Raw genomic sequence first — 22,809 nt, forward strand, 5'->3', positions numbered from 1 at the left:
GTGTGCCAAGTGTAAAGTTTGGTGGAGGGGGGATTATGGGGTGGGGGTTGTTTTTCAGGGGTTAGTTCCAGTGAAAGGAACTCTTAATGCTTCACCAAGACATTTTGGACAATTTCATGCTCCCAACTTTGTGGGAACAGTTTGGGGACGGCCCCTTCCTGTCCCAGCATGACTGACCAGTGCACAAAGAGACATGTCTCCATAAAGACATGGATGAGTGAGTTTGGTGTGGAGGAACTTGAGTCCTGACCTCAACCCGATAGATCAGCTTTGGGATGAATTAGAGCGGAGACTGAGAGCCAGGCCTTCTCATCCAACATCACAAATGCGCTTCTAGAAGAATCCCCATAAACACACTCCTAAACCTTGAGGAAAGGAGAGCTGAAGCTGTTAGAGATGCAAAGGGTGGCGACTCCATATTAAACCCTACGGATGGAGAACAGGATGGCATTAAAGCTCATGTGCATGGAAAGGCAGGCGTTAAACAACTTTTGTCAATATAGTGTATCTCAACCAATCCAGTGACTGCCTTTTCAACTTTTACTGTTGTTTGCCTCTTGTTCATTTTTTAAAAACAAATATTTTTAATGAAACCTGCACTTCACCTGCTATGACCCAGACAGCAACAGTGTCAGCCAGGATTGATTCCACATGTACTGGATCTGAACAGATGGGCTCTTATCTATGAGTCCATGAGAGCGCTGTTCTGTGTTTGAACCTCGACATCAAATTACAATAAGTGCATGAGAAAGCAAAGCAAACCCAATTGAGCAACAGTCACGAGGCAAACAGAGAGTACAGAGCGTTAGTCTAAATATAAAATACACTCATTTAATCAGAGCTGTTGGACTGTGTGTAATCAAACACATCGATCAGCGGAGCCGCTCTGATCTCTGTGGAGAGTCAAGGAAAAACACTGATCTCTGCAGAGGAAGAACCAAAGAGGAAAGGAAAGAAGCGGAAGAGAGAAAGAGAAGTGGAGACAAGGAGATCAAAGCCGGCTTATCAAATGCCACCGTATGTAAATGAAGCCGTCAAGAGCACAAAACACACAGACGTGATCAAGGCTTTTTAATCTTCATGAAAATGAAGGTGCTCATCTAAATGACTAAAGACACAAAGTCTATAGAGGAAAACAACCGTGCGTTGTGGCGAAAGGGGATGATACACATGACACTTTTTGAGCGATGTTGCCGGGCTCTTTCCCATTGAGAACGTGCAACACATTTCTATCTGGAAACTTTAGATGGGTCGTGGGCCCTGTGTCTCTCCTGGTGGTCCAATGACAGCAACATTGCTCAAAAAGTTGCCCCGTGTATCATCGCCTTTAAGCTTTGTGCACACCAGGATGATTATTGTGTGCTTATCGCCAGCGTCTTTGTGTTCATACCCAATCATTTGAAATGAGTGAATGTGCAAATTCACTCCCTGACAGTAGATGGCGCTTATCTTTCTCACCATCGAGTCCCACTTGACCTGTGTGGCGAGCGAGAGCCGTGAGAGCGGTGCGAGGCCGGTGAGTGATTGGATGAGGACGACACCGGTCTCTGAGCTCTCAGTGTGACGCACCGCTGCTGCTCATCATCATCTAATCACTCACTGGCCTCGCACCGCTCTCACGGCTCTCGCTCGCCACAGTCTGCCATTCCTCTCCGTAACGACTCCCTCTAATGCATTTGTGTAGTCGCTGTGGCGTTTGTCATAAAGTTCTTTGTGTTCAGACACCAGAGAGACCAGCAGCTCTACATTCATCTCGCCTTGCTGCATCTTCTTCTTCGTCATCTTCTTCTTCTTGGGTATCAATGTGTGCTTGGCCAGACCGTTTTGAGCTTGAGCGCCACCAAGTCGTGTTTTACTGTAAGTTCCGCAGCTCCAGACACATGAACAAAAGCACCAATCTCATTGGTCGGCCGGTTAACGCGGCGTGTCAAATCAAACAAAAAAACAAACCTTTATGCTTGCCGTTTTGTGCGTTGGTGTGAACACTCACATTGGCGCTCCGTGTTTCTGTGTTTTGTTATGTTGTAATACTGTTCAGCTAGGACTGGGCACTATGACGATGATAGTGACTATCCAATATTGCACACAATTATCTCAAAATCCCTGTCATGTGAGGTATTCGCTTGATTTAAACAGTCAGTTATGTTTGAAGTAACGTTAGAGTTAAACGGTTCAAGTTAACGTGGGGAATCCCGGATGCTTGTCATTGTGCTTTCGTTCTTAAAGGGGCAGCAGCTTAATAAACTGCCGTCCATTCATTTGAATCAAACAACAAAAGACTAGAGAAGACCTTCTACATTTTTAAGAATCAAGTGATATTAATGCATAGAATATCATGAAGACTAAGCAGTATTATTCTGTAGTATTTCTTAATAAAATATCTATAAAATAACTATACTGTGATATTGTTATTGTGAAATAAAATTTCTCATGTATGAAGTATAATATGGTCATAATGCCCATCCCTACTGTCAGCTAGTTTTAAGATCAAGCTTGTCATAAAAGTAAAGGAGTATTGGAAAGAGTAATCTGAGATCATGTACACTCGTTCAGCAGAGAGGACAGGAAACCACCATCCTTGGACTCTGAAGAATTACAGGCAAACCAGGAGTTTGGATCTACTGTGAAGTTTTTGTATGGACCTGGTGAGTACATTTTGCAAGTCCATGTCTCTGTCAGTAAGTTGATAATTAATATTAATGTTTTATCAAATAAATTAATATTCATTTGTGTGTGTGTGTGTGTTTCTTCCCCCCTCATAATCCTGAAGTTTTGGGAATGAAAATCTGCCACATGATCTTCAGAGGAAGTGAGTATTCATGTCATATCCAACATTAATACTGTTATGGTCCCCTTATGTGTGTGGAAATGTGAACACAGGCAACTCAAGGCACTTGAGCTCAGGTTCAAACGTATCTTCTTGAGTTTAAAAGCATAGCTCACTCCAAATGAAAACTCCCTCATCGTTTTCTCACCCTCATGCCTTATCAAACTTGTACGACTTTCTTCTGTGAAACAAAATATTTTGAATAATGTTGGTAACCAAGCTACATTGGACCAAATGTTATGCATAATAATTACCAATAACCATCTCAAAGCTGAGCGGACTCTGTGTTCATATAGCCAGAATATCTCAATGTCAAATGTTGTTTAAAGGAAAGGTACAAAAACAAAATCCTCCCTTTTTAAGGACTTTTCAGTGAATCAATGTCTTTTTCTTTCTTTCTTTTACAGATCCAGCTGATTATTGGAGATTTGGAAGAGGATTGCTCATCATCTGCTGTGTCTGTCCCTTCTGGTGCAGAATCATGGACCTGTTGTATGTTTGGATTTATATTTCTTATTACACTATATTGGATTCTGAATTAAAAGGTAAATGTTTGTCCACATATATCATCAGAGCTATATGGAGCCCTCGGGGGTCAGTTGAATATAGAGGAAAAGAACATTAAACTTATTTGGAAAATACAAAGTAAATACAAAACAGTAAATGGCACAATTTGTTATTTTGTTATAAGGTGAAATCATGACCTCATCATGATATTAGTAACCCTAACTTACAAGATAAATGCAATTTTTAGTTTTTCAATTCCTCCTGGGGGCTCTGAAGAATTTGTTTACATAAATTTACATCTGAATAATACAAGTTTTAGAATCAATAGTGAATCCGTGACAATCTTGTAAATGTATCAGTTTTGTACTTTTTTTTTTCAGTTTGAAATTTTATTCAACTTTAAAAATTTGATGAAACTGTTCCACTGTTATCTGTATTTGAAATGTGTTATGTATTGTATTGTTTACAGACTGTATTTTGTCTTCCAAAATAAAACTGTAAATTTATTGAATGTTTTTTTATTGTAATAATCTGTAAAATAACACTGTTTTTCTGCAGAATTTTTAGTACTGTCACTTTATTGAAGGTGTTTGATCATAATAATCTAGGAAAAATCTGTAAAATAACAGTTTTACACTGTTAAAAAATGGTAAATGACTGGCAGCTATGGCTGCCAAACAAAAACCGTAAAATTAAAGTAAAATATCTTAATTTAAACAAGGAAAAAATCTGTAAAATAACAGTGTTTTTCACTAAAACTTTTAATGTAAATTTCTGTAAAATTAAAGGTCCCGTTTTTCGTGTTTTTTTGAAGCTTTGATTGTGTTTACAGTGTGCAATATAACATGTGTTCATGTTTCGCGTGTAAAAAAACACAGTATTTTTCACACAGTTTACTGATCTGTATACCGCTGTTTTCACTGTCCTCAAAACGGCTTGAAAGATTTCCCTGTTCTATGAAGACACTCCTTCAGAAACACGTAACGAGTTCTGATTGGGCCAGCGGTTCCCGTGTTGTGATTGGACAGCAGCTTAGCGCACGCAGAGCGCACGTTACCGGAAAGGTCGCGCCTCTCACCATAACGGGGATGCATGCGCTCAATGATCTCTACAGCGGCCCTGGGAAAGCCAAACAAAGGTGACTTGACTCCGGGATGAAAATAACAGCGTCTCGACGACATGGCGACAAACAAACTATACGAACGCAACCGAACGCAACACTTGCTCTTATCCACGCGGGAGCAACAAGACCACGCCCCCTTTTTCGCGTATTCTTGTGGGCGGAGTTTAGTCGACAAACTGCTCTACTGACGTCATTAAAGCAGGAAATACCAGGATGTAGAACAAACCGGCCGCTCGCTGTAGGCTTTGAAAGGGAACTTCTGTTAAATAAAATATCTCGCTTGGCATTGAACTTTGAGCTTTATAATTTTACAGGTATTATAAATGCTCTAACAGCAACATTACACACTAACTAAAGTTTGAAAAATGGGATCACGAAGAACAGGACCTTTAATGTTTTTGCACTTTATTTGAATTAAGATATTTTACCTTAATTTTATGGTTTTTGTTTGGCAGCCGTAGCTGCCAGTCATTTACCTTCTTTTTACGATTTTTTTTTTTTACAGTGTATGATTCGTACTTTCAGACCATTTACAGGAAGTTCCTGTTTATGTTTAAATATTATAAATGTTATTTTAAAATTTAATCTAGGCTACATTGATTATGAAAAGTGAAAAGATGCGCAATATGTCAGAAGACAGAAGGTCAGAGATGATTTTGAAAGAAATTTTGAATGATTTTGCTTAGAAAGCCTTTCTTTAATGTGAATTTCATTTTGTTTAAATTGTATCTTAATTTGAATCAATGTTTAATCAGATAATTGCCTGAATTTAATAAATAAGAAGCAAATAATCTATAGCAGACAATAATGGCGGGAGCGATCACATGTTTTGCACATGAACTGGAGCGTCTCAAATAAACCCAAACTCAGCAGATGTGTATATAAGTAACTATATATGTGTATATAAAGCTTGAAATGTCCACTTTTAAACGTAACGAAAAGAAAATAGTCCAGCAATGCGACTGTTCACTAGTGGCCACGATATGCGTCCGTCATTCTTGTCAAAGACGCGTCAGACGCACGTCCGTTTACAAACCAATCAATGTCCAGATGCCGCACACACAGATGAAGACGAGTGGACTCAAGTGTGTCATGTGCAGGTCTTTAGTGCGCTCGCATGACTGCAATGTGAAACCAAACCAAAACTAACCCAATGTATAAAATGTATCAAAACATGAACTTCGGTTCGGACCTTGGTGTGGAATTTCAGGTGTGAAAACGCCCTTAGAGATGTTTAGACGGATGCCGAGGATTTTTGGGTACGACAGAATCTGCGATCTCTGACCCAGTGTTCGCTGGCTTGAATGCACTGTTTTCCGACAACTGGCAACCCGAGGTGTTGAAATACTACTGGGTAAACTGGCAGTGAGTTATCACACAGACCAAAACAAGACATTCCCAGACGGATCGCAGATTTCAGAGCAGAATAACTGCCTGGAGAATTGAGTTTCAGAGAGACGAGTATGTGCACTCAGCATCTAAATATCTGCAAACGTGATATTTTTACTTTATTACAGTCAAAAACTTACACACAGCACCTTTAAACGTCGGCGATAATCGTCCCGCTGTGCACGAGGCTTTAGTCAGACGCTGAGAAAACCCCACATGAAAAATACTATAGTGTATTATAGTAAAATTACTCTAGTAAATACTAGTGTTTTTGAACCATACTATAGTAAAGATACTACAGTAAATTGTAGCATATTATAATACACTTTGTTAATTTACTGTAGTATATTTACTATGGTACGGTTCAAAAACACTATAGTAGAGTAATTTTACTATATTATAATATACTATAGTATTTTTTAATGTGGGACGAACCACCGGCTGTGCTTAACACTGATGATAAATCATCTGTTCGTGTTTCCCGAGGGCTGCAGTTTGAGCTGATCTTCAGCCCAGTGTCAGGATGACCTGAACACTGGTTTCCACTAAAGGATGTCCAGTTAAAGCTGTTGCTTCGGCCGACAGGCTGCAAGACATCACACGGACTTGGAAACACTTCCCTGAACAGACGAGCTGTTACTCTTTCACCGCTAAACCTGTGTTTTACACAATCACTCCAGAACTCACTCATTCTGTTTGTTGATGTCATTTGTTCTTCTGATAACCAGAGAACAGCAGCAGATCTGAGTTCAGAGGTCAGTCAGTGAAGCATTAACCAGCAGCCGTAAATCCCTCTAAACCATCACGGGTTTGAGCTTTACCTCACAGCCCAAAGTCCAGAGCCAGAGCCGGGCCTGGCGGATCATGTCCTCTCCGGCGCGGTTCCTGGACCGGCTCCCGGGATGGGTTCTGTGGACGGGGATCTTCTTCCCGGTGACCGCCCTCCTCCTGCTGCTCATCGCTTACCTCAGCTGGAAGATCCGCCAGAGTAAGAGCAGCTGACACACACACACACACACACACACACACACACACACGGTCACACACACACACACACACACACACACACACTCACACACACACACACACACACACACACACACACACACACACACACACACACACACGGTCACAAGATTGGGGTCGGTAAGATTTCTTAATGTTTTTGACTCTCCAAGGCTGCATTTATTGAATAGAGTAACTCCAGTAATCAGTGTAATATTCCTCAGTGTAGATCAGCTGTTCTCTGTGTGAATATACAGTAAAGTGTCATTTATTCCTGAGTTTATCATCATTACTGCAGTCTTCAGTGTCTTCACTAATCATTCTCATATGAGCATCTGATGATCAACACATTTATGATTATTATCAGTGTTTTTCAGGATTCTTTGATGAATAGAAAGTCCAGAACAACAGTATTTATCTGAAATAGAAACGATTGTCACATTATAAATGTCTTCACTGTCACTTTTAGTCAATTTAATGCGTGCTTGATGAATAAAAGTATTAATTTCGTTTAAGAATGATCGTACTGACTCCAAACTTTTGAAAGTATACATATTATATTTACTTTGAAGAGCCAGAGAGGAAACAATTATATGAAATCCAAATATATAGTTATTAGTCAGAATATTTACAAATCTCAATATATATTTTTTATAAATATACATTTTAACTGCTATATTAACAATATTTGGAATTATAAATGCTTATGCACATACAGTATATTCATCTACATTTATATATTCATACTTACAACAATATATTCAGACTTATAAACCAGAATAAATGTATGTACAGTGTTGTGTGTAACTAGTTACTGTAATTTAAATACTTTTCCCTTGAAAAAATGAAGTAAGGTATTCCTCTTATTACTTCTGATGTAATTGAACTAATACTGTTTAGACTGTAGAAATATTACAGATAATACAATAGTGGAATAAACATCAACATTTAAAATGCATGTTTTATGTTTCCTTTGCATCCTGTAGCATTTGTAATACTTTGGTCAGTTAATAAGTGAATAGTGAAGTGACGTGTGGTGACCCATACTTGGAATTTGTGCTCTGCATTTAACCCATCCAAGTACACACACACACACACACACACACACCGTGAACACACACCCGGAGCAGTGGTAATTATATACAGTATATATATAATTATATACAATTAATATAAGAATAATTGATGTAGTTTTATATTATTTATTTATTTAATTAAAAGAGCCGTTCCATGTCTATCCTTGCATCATTAACTAGTGGAGGTTGATTTAGAAAGTAATTAGTAATTTATAAATAATAGAGTAATTTGAACATTAATCTAATTACACTATTGCAGATGTAATCAGTGACTAGTAATTAATTACTTTTTTAGAGTAACTTACCCAACACTGCATATATATACACCGATCAGGGCAGGCATAACATTACGACCACCTTCCTCCCCCTTTTGCTGCCAAAACAGCCCTGAGCCCCTGAAGGTGTGCTGTGGTATCTGGCACCAAGATGTTAGCAGCAGATCCTTTAAGTCTTGTAAGGGGTCAGCGGCTGTGCCGCCCCATACGCAACAAACTGAGATGCTCTGTGTATTCTGACCCTTTCTATCAGAACCAGCATTAACTTCTTGAGCAGTTTGAGCTCCAGTAGCTCGTCTGTTTGATCACACGGGCATCAATGAGCCTCGGCCGCCCATGACCCTGTGGCCGGTTCTCCACTGGTCCTTCATGACTCTGTGGCCGGTTCTCCACTGGTCCTTCATGACCCTGTGGCCGGTTCTCCACTGGTCCTTCATGACTCTGTGGCCGGTTCTCCACTGGTCCTTCATGACCCTGTGGCCGGTTCTCCACTGGTCCTCCATGACCCTGTGGCCGGTTCTCCACTGGTCCTTCATGACCCTGTGGCCGGTTCTCCACTGGTCCTCCATGACCCTGTGGCCGGTTCTCCACTGGTCCTCCATGACCCTGTGGCCGGTTCTCCACTGGTCCTCCATGACCCTGTGGCCGGTTCTCCACTGGTCCTCCATGACCCTGTGGCCGGTTCTCCACTGGTCCTCCATGACCCTGTGACTGGTTCTCCACTGGTCCTTCATGACCCTGTGGCTGGTTCTCCACTGGTCCTTCATGACCCTGTGGCCGGTTCTCCACTGGTCCTCCATGACCCTGTGGCCGGTTCTCCACTGGTCCTCCATGACCCTGTGGCCGGTTCTCCACTGGTCCTCCATGACCCTGTGGCCGGTTCTCCACTGGTCCTCCATGACCCTGTGACTGGTTCTCCACTGGTCCTTCATGACCCTGTGGCTGGTTCTCCACTGGTCCTTCATGACCCTGTGGCCGGTTCTCCACTGGTCCTCCATGACCCTGTGACTGGTTCTCCACTGGTCCTTCATGACCCTGTGGCCGGTTCTCCACTGGTCCTCCATGACCCTGTGGCCGGTTCTCCACTGGTCCTTCATGACCCTGTGGCCGGTTCTCCACTGGTTCTTCATGACCCTGTGGCCGGTTCTCCACTGGTCCTCCATGACCCTGTGGCCGGTTCTCCACTGGTCCTCCATGATCCTGTGGCCGGTTCTCCACTGGTCCTTCATGACCCTGTGGCCGGTTCTCCACTGGTCCTCAATGACCCTGTGGCCGGTTCTCCACTGGTCCTTCATGACCCTGTGGCCGGTTCTCCACTGGTCCTTCATGACCCTGTGGCCGGTTCTCCACTGGTCCTCCATGACCCTGTGGCCGGTTCTCCACTGGTCCTCCATGACCCTGTGGCCGGTTCTCCACTGGTCCTCCATGACCCTGTGGCCGGTTCTCCACTGGTCCTCCATGACCCTGTGGCCGGTTCTCCACTGGTCCTCCATGACCCTGTGGCCGGTTCTCCACTGGTCCTCCATGACCCTGTGGCCGGTTCTCCACTGGTCCTCCATGACCCTGTGGCCGGTTCTCCACTGGTTCTTCATGACCCTGTGGCCGGTTCTCCACTGGTCCTTCATGACCCTGTGGCCGGTTCTCCACTGGTCCTCCATGATCCTGTGGCCGGTTCTCCACTGGTCCTTCATGACCCTGTGGCCGGTTCTCCACTGGTCCTCCATGACCCTGTGGCCGGTTCTCCACTGGTCCTCCATGACCCTGTGGCCGGTTCTCCACTGGTTCTTCATGACCCTGTGGCCGGTTCTCCACTGGCCCTTCATGACCCTGTGGCCGGTTCTCCACTGGTTCTTCATGACCCTGTGGCCGGTTCTCCACTGGTCCTCCATGACCCTCTGGCCGGTTCTCCACTGGTCCTTCTTGATCCTGTGGCCGGTTCTCCACTGGTCCTTCATGATCCTGTGGCCGGTTCTCCACTGGTCCTCCATGACCCTGTGGCCGGTTCTCCACTGGTTCTTCATGACTCTGTGGCCGGTTCTCCACTGGTCCTTCATGACTCTGTGGCCGGTTCTCCACTGGTCCTTCATGACCCTGTGGCCGGTTCTCCACTGGTCCTCCATGACCCTGTGGCCGGTTCTCCACTGGTCCTCCATGACCCTGTGGCCGGTTCTCCACTGGTTCTTCATGACCCTGTGGCCGGTTCTCCACTGGCCCTTCATGACCCTGTGGCCGGTTCTCCACTGGTTCTTCATGACCCTGTGGCCGGTTCTCCACTGGTCCTTCATGACCCTGTGGCCGGTTCTCCACTGGTTCTTCATGACCCTGTGGCCGGTTCTCCACTGGTCCTCCATGACCCTGTGGCCGGTTCTCCACTGGTTCTTCATGACCCTGTGGCCGGTTCTCCACTGGTTCTTCATGACCCTGTGGCCGGTTCTCCACTGGTCCTTCATGACCCTGTGGCCGGTTCTCCACTGGTCCTTCATGACCCTGTGGCCGGTTCTCCACTGGTCCTTCATGACCCTGTGGCCGGTTCTCCACTGGTCCTCCATGACCCTGTGGCCGGTTCTCCACTGGTCCTCCATGACCCTGTGGCTGGTTCTCCACTGGTCCTCCATGACCCTGTGGCCGGTTCTCCACTGGTCCTCCATGACCCTGTGGCCGGTTCTCCACTGGTTCTTCATGACCCTGTGGCCGGTTCTCCACTGGTTCTTCATGACCCTGTGGCCGGTTCTCCACTGGTCCTCCATGACCCTCTGGCCGGTTCTCCACTGGTTCTTCATGACCCTGTGGCCGGTTCTCCACTGGTCCTTCATGACCCTGTGGCCGGTTCTCCACTGGTCCTTCATGACCCTGTGGCCGGTTCTCCACTGGTCCTTCATGACCCTGTGGCCGGTTCTCCACTGGTCCTTCATGATCCTGTGGCCGGTTCTCCACTGGTCCTTCATGACTCTGTGGCCGGTTCTCCACTGGTCCTTCATGATCCTGTGGCCGGTTCTCCACTGGTCCTTCATGACTCTGTGGCCGGTTCTCCACTGGTCCTTCATGACCCTGTGGCCGGTTCTCCACTGGTCCTTCATGACCCTGTGGCCGGTTCTCCACTGGTCCTCCATGACCCTGTGGCCGGTTCTCCACTGGTCCTCCATGATCCTGTGGCCGGTTCTCCACTGGTCCTTCATGACCCTGTGGCCGGTTCTCCACTGGTCCTCCATGACCCTGTGGCCGGTTCTCCACTGGTCCTCCATGACCCTGTGGCCGGTTCTCCACTGGTTCTTCATGACCCTGTGGCCGGTTCTCCACTGGTTCTTCATGACCCTGTGGCCGGTTCTCCACTGGTTCTTCATGACCCTGTGGCCGGTTCTCCACTGGTCCTTCATGACCCTGTGGCCGGTTCTCCACTGGTTCTTCATGACCCTGTGGCCGGTTCTCCACTGGTTCTTCATGACCCTGTGGCCGGTTCTCCACTGGCCCTTCATGACCCTGTGGCCGGTTCTCCACTGGTTCTTCATGACCCTGTGGCCGGTTCTCCACTGGTCCTTCATGACCCTGTGGCCGGTTCTCCACTGGTCCTTCATGACCCTGTGGCCGGTTCTCCACTGGTTCTTCATGACCCTGTGGCCGGTTCTCCACTGGTCCTCCATGACCCTGTGGCCGGTTCTCCACTGGTTCTTCATGACCCTGTGGCCGGTTCTCCACTGGTTCTTCATGACCCTGTGGCCGGTTCTCCACTGGTCCTTCATGACCCTGTGGCCGGTTCTCCACTGGTCCTTCATGACCCTGTGGCCGGTTCTCCACTGGTCCTTCATGACCCTGTGGCCGGTTCTCCACTGGTCCTTCATGACCCTGTGGCCGGTTCTCCACTGTTCCTTCATGACCCTGTGGCCGGTTCTCCACTGGTCCTTCATGACCCTGTGGTTGGTTCTCCACTGGTCCTTCATGACCCTGTGGCCGGTTCTCCACTGTTCCTTCATGACCCTGTGGCCGGTTCTCCACTGGTCCTTCATGACCCTGTGGCCGGTTCTCCACTGGTCCTTCATGACCCTGTGGCCGGTTCTCCACTGTTCCTTCATGACCCTGTGGCCGGTTCTCCACTGGTCCTTCATGACCCTGTGGCCGGTTCTCCACTGGTCCTTCATGACCCTGTGGCCGGTTCTCCACTGTTCCTTCATGACCCTGTGGCCGGTTCTCCACTGGTCCTTCATGACCCTGTGGCCGGTTCTCCACTGGTCCTTCATGACCCTGTGGCCGGTTCTCCACTGGTCCTTCATGACCCTGTGGCCGGTTCTCCACTGGTTCTTCATGACCCTGTGGCCGGTTCTCCACTGGTCCTTCATGACCCTGTGGCCGGTTCTCCACTGTTCCTTCATGACCCTGTGGCCGGTTCTCCACTGGTCCTTCATGACCCTGTGGCCGGTTCTCCACTGGTTCTTCATGACCCTGTGGCCGGTTCTCCACTGGTCCTTCATGACCCTGTGGCCGGTTCTCCACTGGTTCTTCATGACCCTGTGGCCGGTTCTCCACTGGTTCTTCATGACCCTGTGGCCGGTTCTCCACTGGTTCTTCATGACCCTGTGGCCGGTTCTCCACTGGTCCTCCATGACCCTGTGGCCGGTTCTCCACTGTTCCTTCATGACCCTGTGGCCGGTTCTCCACTGGTCCTTCATGACCCTGTGGCCGGTTCTCCACTGGTTCTTCATGACCCTGTGGCCGGTTCTCCACTGGTCCTTCATGACCCTGTGGCCGGTTCTCCACTGGTTCTTCATGACCCTGTGGCCGGTTCTCCACTGGTCCTTCATGACCCTGTGGCCGGTTCTCCACTGTTCTTCCTCTGAGCACTTTTGATAGAGACTGACCACTGCAGACCGGGAACAGCCCACAAGAGCTGCAGTTCTGGAGATGCTCTGACCTAGTCGTCTAGCCGTCACAATCTGGCCCTTGTCAAACTCACTCAAATCCTTACGCTTGCCCATTTTTCCTGCTTCTAACACATCAACTCTGAGGACAAAATTTTCACTTGCTGCCTAATATATCCCACCCACTAACAGGAGATCATCAGTGTTACTCACTTCATAATGTTATGCCTGATCGGTGTTTGTATTTATATATATGTGTGTGTGTGTGTTCAGCAGAGGAACAGCTGGCCATGACCGCAGATCCCCGGGAAGCAGCGTCTCAGCTCTGTGGGCCGCACTACAGACGCAGGACAGAGGCCAGGAGCCGCACGTGACACACACACACACACACACACACACACACACACACACACACACACACACACACACACACACACACACACACACACACACACACACACACAACATTCCTGACCAAACACTACCCATGACTTATCCCGGAGTAAATGATGGCAAATAACACTGATGTAGAAGTGCCTAATCCTGGTTGTAAGACTAAACTTGACATAAACATGTCCCTCAAATCTGATTGGTTGCTTGGAATGTTGATCAGGAACTAAGGATGACCACCTGTCCCACATTTTGGGAAAGTGGGAGCCACACCTCGCGTTTCAATGTCTGTATTATTTTTTTTTTTACCTGAACTTACAATCCCACAATGAGAAATATAATAAAAATGTGATTGGCATTTAAAACCCGTTAGCACAGCCGCCATTTTGTAGCTAGAGCGGGAAATGTAAGGGATTTCTCCCGCTGGACGGAGCAAAGGAACCAGTGCGGAAATCACTCAAACTCTTTAAAGATACACCAGACTTCTGATTAAACCGGCCAGATCCAACAACAACAACTGCAGGATGAAGAGAATCCTGCAAAACACATCTAGAGTTTGCAAAAGAGCAGTAACAGGAACATGTCCTTGGGGACAGAGAACCAGCTCTGGGCTCAGACCGGTCTACCTCTGCAGAACCACTGCAGAACCGGCTCTGGGCTCAGACTGGTCTACCTCTGCAGAACCGGCTCTGGGCTCAGACCGGTCTACCTCTGTAGAACCACTGCAGGAGAGCAGCTGGAGTCTACAGTCCTGCCCATCAGTGTGTGTCTGGACCGGGCTCAGCTCAAGGCCCAGGAGAATCACTAACCCCTGAAGACACACATATCTGAACTCTAAACTATGCAAATGAGCCTCTCAGTAGAGGGGGCGTACCCACTGACGGCAACAGCCAATCACAGCAGAGCGCCAACTGGCAAACTCCACCTCAGGAAGGATGTAAAGGTTATTTTTTGTCGTTTATCTGCTCCTCATCTCTCCAGATCTCCAGCTCACCCAGAGGAGCCTCACCAGACTCACCACAGCAGGCCCAAACATCTGCAGCATCTCACACTTTATAAAGCAGAACCAAACACAACAGGCAATGCTATTCTAGGTCTAATTCTACACTCTAAAACATGCTGGGTTCAAAATAACCCAAGTTGGGTTGAAAATGGACTAACCCAGCAATTGGGTTGTTTTAAGCAAACATTTAACCCAACCGCTGGGTTAAAACAACCCAATCGCTGGGTTAAAACAACCCAATTGCCGGGTTAAAAACAACCCAATCGCCGGTTTAAAAACAACCCATTCATTGGTTTAAAACAGCCCATTCGCCGGCTTAAAACAAACCAATCGCTGGTTTAAAACAGCCCATACGCTGGGTTAAAACAGCCCATATGCTGGGTTAAAACAACCCAATCGCCGGTATAAAACAGCCCATTCGCCTGCTTAAAACAACCCAATCGCTGGTTTAAAACAACCCAATCGCCGGTTTAAAACAGCCCATTCGCTGGGTTAGTCCATTTTCAACCCAACTGTTTTTGAGAGTGTAGCTGGGCTTCTTCCCATTGGTGAATCTGATGTTCAGGGGATTCCCGAGAGCTGTGATTGGAGGATCTCTGTAAACAGTGTCTGAGGTTCTGGCTTCTAATCCGCCCTCATGTGTGTTTTTTCCTCATTAAGTCAAAAGATGTTCATCAATGATTGTATATTAAGAGCAGGGACACGTTTGTGTGCAGTTTGTTTTGTGATTTCACTGGAGAGAAATGATCTCCCCACAACGGCAAACCTCAGGCCTCAGTCCTGACCACAGGGTTTCCTCATAGTGTGGTATTAAAAAACAACATTTATAATGCAAATGTAAGATGTGTACATGAGTTCTGTGCAGGTCTAACATGACCAACAGCGGCAATCTCACTTTCCCAAAGCTCTTTCTACACATCTCGGCATTTGTGTGTATTGTCAGTTTGTTGATTTACATAATCATTCAGTATTATAGAGTTCAGGATAAGGTTCTTCATTAGAGTTTCAGAAACATCTCATGTCTTCTTCTTCCACTCAGTGTTCCTTCAGTAGTTCCTCTGGTCTATGTGTGTGTTAATAAACCCTTATACTACACTTGTGTTCTCCTACCCTTCAGATGATATTCAACTTCAATATATATCATTTTAATAGAACTACGCCTGAACGGGCTTTAAAACATGAGTTCGCTTCAGAATGAGCATCTGATGGTTTCCTCTCCTCCATCTCATCAGTTGTTCATGTGTTTCTTTCTTCAGTTTTTTGAGGATCATTCCAGGATTGTTCTGCTCATAATGGCCTTCAATGGGAACCAACGGCTGAAGGTCCAGATCACTGCAGCCTCAGAGGAATAGAGTCTGATCTAGAGGAACCATCGCCACATTTACAACACACACACACATTTATACTTTAACCTCAGACGCTCGACTTCAGTGTTGTTCTTCTTCATGGTGTGTGATGTCATCACATCGGAAAGGTCACATGACGCAGGTGGAAGTGCCGACCCAGAGTTAAAACAAACCTGCAAAGACTAAACACAAATAAAGGGAAAACGACAGTCGGAGGAGAGTTTTTGGTTCCCATTGAAGGCCATTATGAGCAGAAAAATCCTGGAATGATCCTCAAAAAACTGAAGAAAGAAACACATGAACATCTGATGAGATGGAGGAGAGGAAACCATCAGATGCTCATTCTGAAGCGAACTCATCAGCGGGAGCATCACACAACCAATCACAGAAGATGATTAGAGAATAAACAAACTTTAATTTGAAGAGTGTTACACAATGGGTCGGGTGGGGCATAAAAACATGACAGATCATCCAAAGCTGCTTAAAAAAGAAGAGCGAGCGAGAGTCGGTTCTACGATGAGCTGCTATACACAGGGTCCATCAGCGCTGGCAGTTCATTTATCACAAAGAGTTTCAGAGATTTAAAAGGGCAAACTTCCTCAATCATCAGCGTTAAAAACAAACAACAGGTTCTACAAATATAGATGTGGATATTGGTGGCAGGAAAGGCTGGAAATCAACCCTTCCCAGAGAGCTGCCTAGAGCTGATGTTTCTGGAGATTAAGGTCGTGTGCTCAGAGAGGTAGAAGCGTTGCTCCTCCCCTCGGTGGAATGTGTGTGTGTGTGTGTGACTGCATAGAGGAATGATTGGCACTGCCGTCGACCAATGAGAAATCACACAGTGCCACTGTCCTGTGCTGGTCCCTTATAAACACCTCACCGAAGCCCCGCCCCCTTCACAAACCCCACCCCCTTCATATGCTCACGCTCCTCATATTATTAATAATTATTATTATTACAGTACTCCCACAACGTGATTCTCCTCCAAATACAGACTAGGAATGTGAATTACTAATTAACAATAAAAATAACAAATCTAGTCCTCATAAATGGTAAAGACGATCTTTCGAGGGAAAGAGATAAAACACTAAAAAAATAAAATGCTACGAATGTTAGCGAAGTGGTTCTGAATGATGAAGATGCAGATGTTTCTGTACAGGATCAGATCTCCTCCACACGTCTGGCTCCGGGTGACTTCAGCTCTGAGGAGGAGTTACAGACAGAGAGATTACACACACACACACACACACACACACACACTATTACAGATTGCATTTCAATTAAACCGCCACATAACCGCTTATGCACAATATTTACATTTTCATAAAGCAGCCAGGACAATAATCAGATCGGGAATCATTGTCAACACTTCACTGGCACATCTTACCCCGAAGCGGGATAAACCTGCTTCCACTCGTTTGACCTGCCATCGTTTGCTTGAGCGTCTGCAGTGGTCCACTAATTCTGCATGACCTGAAGTGAAGTTTATGGTTCTGGTAATGATAATTATGCCTCTACTGTAACTGAGTGTATGATTATTCCTCCCAGTGGCAGTCTGTAACCGCTAGAAGGAAGATGATGGCGTTTGGCACAGTTGTGTTATTACTGATGGTAATAAAGAGCAATCTGGCCTCTTTGCAGACTCTAGGACTAACTCTATCTATAGCGCCACCACCAGCTCAGACGTTTTAGTTCAATCCCTTTTCTAAAAGGTTATACGTTTTGATCATTTGATTTAGAAAAATGAAGCGTAGTTCCCTCTCTTCATGCTGATCACTCTCAGCATCTTACATTCAGACTCCGCCCATTACAGTAGCAGCCATTTTGAAAAGTACAATAATGATTTTTTCGCTTCTTCAAATCTTATGGAAATGGTCTCAGATGATCTTTGGTCTGAGCCGCACAGAAATGACTGAACATGTTTAGTTGTGGTGAACTTAACCCCTAGCAGTCTGAGCTGTTTTGGAACATTTCAGTGTTTCTTTAGACATGTGTCTCATGTTTGTCAGACAAGTTTTCACTAAGCTAGAGGTGATTTTCTGAAGACTATCTGAATGAACGTCTTTGACAGAGAGGCTGCAGATCGCACATCATGCTGGATTTCTTTATTTTGCAAAAAGCAAAACATTTTGTTTTTATTGTGACTGTTCACACACAAAAAAAACAGAAAGTGAACAGATTATGATGATGTATAACACTTGCCTGATTGATAAAAAACGACAGTTATTTGAGTCTCTTGGGCACTGATAAGAAGAGAAGGGTTAATGAGGTGGACACAACATTGGTTCAGAGGCTGTATCTCAGCTAAACTCTGATCAATCCACGCCACACCAAAAATGGCTATTTCTGCTCATATCTTTTGAACAGTTTGTCAGAATATGATTCCTCATGTCATGCCGAATATGTGGATTCCTCATGCCAGGATCAGATGAATCATCGGACGGCCATTTTTGAATTTTGTCATTAATTGCAATATCTTTGAAACGATTTGACATATTGGCACAACATTTGGTGGGAATCATACTTGAGAAGTTTGAACACAGCGCCACCTAGTGTTCCAGAGATATACGTGTTTTTTTTCATTCTTTGTGTCATTATGTTCCTTTGTTTATTCCAAGCCTGATGACGTCTCATTTGTCATTTTCCAATGTGACTGTCCTCCATATTGAAGCAAATGAAAATGAGTTTTTTTGCTGCTCTTTCTACAAATGTTGCCCAATTTTGTCCAACATCAGCTCAGATGATCTTGTAGTCTTTCTGAGAACGGTCTAATCTGAATTGATGAAATATAACGTGGTGCATTTCTATAAAAATCTTGAGCTCATTCTCACATGAACTACTGAGCGTCAGCAGGAGTGTGAACAGGAGATGAGTGAGCGGCGTCTGACCCAGAGATCGTGGGTTATATGGGACATGTATAAAGGTGTGTAATGTGTTGTCCTAATCTTTCTCCCTCTAGGATTAGACATAAGTGTGTTTGTTCATTCTGAGCTCATTCTCAGCTGTACTTCTGAACCAGCTGCTCATTTCTGCTGTGTTTGCTCTACAGTCCTGTGAAACTGCTTACAGCTCTTATTATTATTTTTAGCTGTCTTAACTAGTTATAAAAATGACAAATACAATTGTAATGCCAAATAAAGCAATATTAGAGTATTTGATAATTGTAATGCATTTTTTACCATTCTTTAAACTCCAGCGTGGGATTTGATAATCGTGCTAAGCTATATCACAACTGATCCACTGGTGTCCTTCTCCATCAACTCACTGAGCCCCCGTCAGGAAGCCTTGCATTGAATGAGGAGCCTTTTCTAAACACACGGTCACATGACTGAAACCATGTTTGTTAGATTAAGGTGATGACACATCTTACCCCACTCCTCGATCATCTTGGACTAGTGCACCAGAACAGTGTGCAAACAGACTTTCATCTTTAAATAATTGACGATCACGCACTCAAGAAGTGTTTTGTAAAGTGGCAGGAGTTTAGCGGAGTGTTTGGGTTTGGGCGCCGCTAACAGGCTGATCCTCCACTGCAGATGAAGCTACACACAGTCGAGCTGGAGCAGGGTGTCGAGCCTTCAGCTGATGAAACACAGCTTTACTGTGGTCTAGTGAAGGAGACGCTGCGTCTCATCCCTCATGCTCCAGTGAAAGGCCTGCTCGGAGCTCATCAGCGGGTCTGGAGAATGGGATGTGTTGTCCTGACTGAGACATGTTAATCACACACTGCCCACACACACAGAGGGAGGCATATCAGCGCCGCCAGACGCCAGCGGAGGAAACACTCTCATTCAGTGGAGAAGAGGCAGCGCTTCCCCTCAGAGCTGCATTAGGGGATAATGAGGAGGATACGACTGCTGCACCCAAACACAACAAATATAGATGGCTTAAAATCATCTACCATATTTACTTTGCAAATTGAAAAATGCCATAAAACGTTCGCGTTTACATCTCATGTGTTGGGAACAAAATCTCCGTCACTTCCAGGTAAGTTGCCGCAAAATATCAGCAATAAAACTGCAAGTGTCTCTTTTTCCCTCCATCATACATGAGTGTTGTCTCAGAGCGTCAGCGAAACACACACACACACACACACACACACACACACACACACACACACACACACACACACACACACAAATGAGTGTTGTCTCAGAGCGTCAGACGAAACACACACACACACACACACCATAAATGAGTGTTGTTTCAGAGCGTCAGACGAAACACACACACACACACACCATAAATGAGTGTTGTCTCAGAGCGTCAGACGAAACACACACACACACATCAGAAATGAGTGTTGTCTCAGAGCGTCAGACGAAACACACACACACACACACACACACACACACATCAGAAATGAGTGTTGTCTCAGAGCGTCAGACGAAACACACACACACACACACACACACCAGAAATGAGTGTTGTCTCAGAGCGTCAGACGAAACACACACACACACACACACACATCAGAAATGAGTGTTGTCTCAGAGCGTCAGACGAAACACACACACACACACACACATCAGAAATGAGTGTTGTCTCAGAGCGTCAGACGAAACACACACACACACACACACACATCAGAAATGAGTGTTGTCTCAGAGCGTCAGACGAAACACACACACACACACACACACACACACACACACACACACACACACACATCAGAAATGAGTGTTGTCAGACGAAACTCAATAACGCTGATGTTCTCATGCGTTGGGATGCTGGTGTTTGGGGACACAATCATGTGAGACGCTTCTGGAGGATTTAAAGCAGATCATTCTAATGAGACTTTGACTCGGGCGTTTCAGAACGATCAAACCAACATTCATAATAATAATTTGTTACATTTATATAGCGCTTTTCTAGGCACTCAAATCGCTTTACATAGAGGGGGGGAATCTCCTCAACCTCCACCAATGAGCAGCTCCACCTGATGATGCGACGGCAGCCATTTTGTGCCAGAACACCCACCACACGCCGGCTGATGGTGGAGAGGAGACGGAGGGATGAAGCCAGTCTGTATATGGGGATGATTAGGAGGCCATGATGGAGAGGGGCCAATGGGCAGATTTGTCCAGGATGCCGGGGTTTCACCCCTACTCTTTATCAAAGCACATCCTGGGATTTGAATGACCACAGAGAGTCAGGACCTCAGTTTAACGTCTCATCTGAAGGACGTGTTTGTGACAGTATAGTGTCCTCATCACTATACTGGGGTGTTAGGACACACACAGAGCACAGGGTGAGCGCCCCCTGCTGGCCTCACTAACACCTCCTCCAGCAGAAGCCTGGTTTTCCCAGGACTGACCAGTCTCAGCCCTGCTTAGCTTCAGTGGGAAACCAGTCTTGGGCTACAGGGTGATATGGCTGCTGGCAATTAGAGATGCTGCGATGCCATTGGTCCGCTGGTTAGGCCAGTCATCCAATCACAGCCTCTGCTGAGGCAAAGTCACCTGAGGTGTTGTGTTGCGCATTGAGGGATCCAGGGCTTGACATGAACTCTTGCTCACCGGCCACTGTGGCTAATGGTTTTCCAAAGTCACTAGCCACAATTTAGTTGTCTATATGTAAATGACCACTGCACACGCCCACATCAAGTCTACATGACATGTAAAACATGACAGCTCATCAAATAGGCCTATTTAGCTCTGACACAGTTGTGTGTAAAGCTCCTTAAAAAGACATTTACTTGTCTAAAAAAAGTGTTTTTTGGTGTATTTATTCTCAACTCAAATCAGCTCTGACATATTAAAATCTAGCATATTTTGTGTATGAGCACATACAGTAGTGAAATATATATCCATATTTTCATGTAATTTGATTAAATATCAAAGATCTGAAAGGTGTGCATCATACCTGACCCCTAGATGAACACTTTACAGTTGGTTTATGATTGTTATTCTCTTCAAATGCTATTAGAAACGTGCATGCCAATGGCGTGTGTAACTTTAGAGACGCCCCTAAATAGGCGAATATCGAACGTCGTCCAATGTCAAGCCAGTTTTATGTTTTTCTGACATTATAATCTGCTGTGATCTTTGTGTGAAACTATTTTTGCTGCTGAAGTAGAACAAACACTCATAACTAAACTGAACGCCTCTGATTATTAGACATCGCATTCATAAGCTCAACAGAATCGCGTGTGATTGGTTATATTGTGCAAAGTGGCTCATGGGAGTGACTGTTACACACCACAGCTGAAACACACACGCAAGCGGCGGGTGATAACGGCAAGCCCTGAAGGGATTTATTCTGTACATGTTTAATGCCTGATATCAGCTTTTCCCAGTCTTGAAAAGCTTTTTAACACACACGTATAAATAATATATATATATAAAACACTACTTGAATTTTCACGTGGAGATGACATATGATGAATGTAATAATGTTGCAGTAGATTTAGCACAGCTCCAGTGTGTTGAGAAATGAAGCCCTGTGTGAGCGCGAGCAGCTGGCAGATCCAGGACAGAGAACAGAAACACACACACACAGAGGAGAGATGAACACAAGAAAAAGAAAAGCACAAACAAAAGGGGAGAAACGAGGAGGAGGAGGAGGAGCCGCGGGTCGTCGAGAGCGCTGCTTGTTGCCATGGTGGGTTGCCATGTGCTCACCTGTCTTCAGTCGTCCTCCTCCGCCAGCTCCGTCTCTTTGTGGACCACCACTCGAGTGACTGACATGTCAGGATGCTGCTCTTTGGCCTCCTTTATAGCCTGGGCCAACGCCTGACCCCGCCCACAAACAAAACAAACACAAACCAAACAAAAGATTTAACTGAAAAAAGAAACCAGGATGAAAATCCAACTGAAATACACACAGATGACGGGGAAACACGCATGCAATGCTGGACCTGCATCTCTCAGCCTCATCGCTATGGTAACCTGCGTGCATGTTCTCGGCCTATCAGGAACCGGCGTGTGTCACCTGACAGCTGTAATGAGCACGGGAGGATCACGCGTGCCGCTCGACTTACAGTGTTTCAGGTCAGACTGTGAGCGGTGTGTGTGTG

The 22,809-nt window shown here is 45.5% G+C and overlaps 1 protein-coding gene across 1 annotated transcript in view; it reads right to left on the reverse strand.

Moving 5' to 3' along the window:
- Window positions 1–16,187: 16,187 nt before the first annotated feature.
- Window positions 16,188–22,809, reverse strand: part of epb41l2 (erythrocyte membrane protein band 4.1 like 2) — an 85,680-nt gene continuing 79,058 nt past the window's right edge. Inside the window, 2 exon segments of the mRNA XM_079831289.1 lie at window positions 16,188–16,993; window positions 22,415–22,525. Coding sequence (XP_079687415.1) covers window positions 22,421–22,525 — 105 coding nt within the window. The 3' untranslated portion in view covers window positions 16,188–16,993; window positions 22,415–22,420.

This window comes from Gobio gobio, assembly GCF_949357685.1.
Source record: "Gobio gobio genome assembly, chromosome: 12".
NCBI classification, from domain to species: Eukaryota; Metazoa; Chordata; class Actinopteri; order Cypriniformes; family Gobionidae; genus Gobio; species Gobio gobio.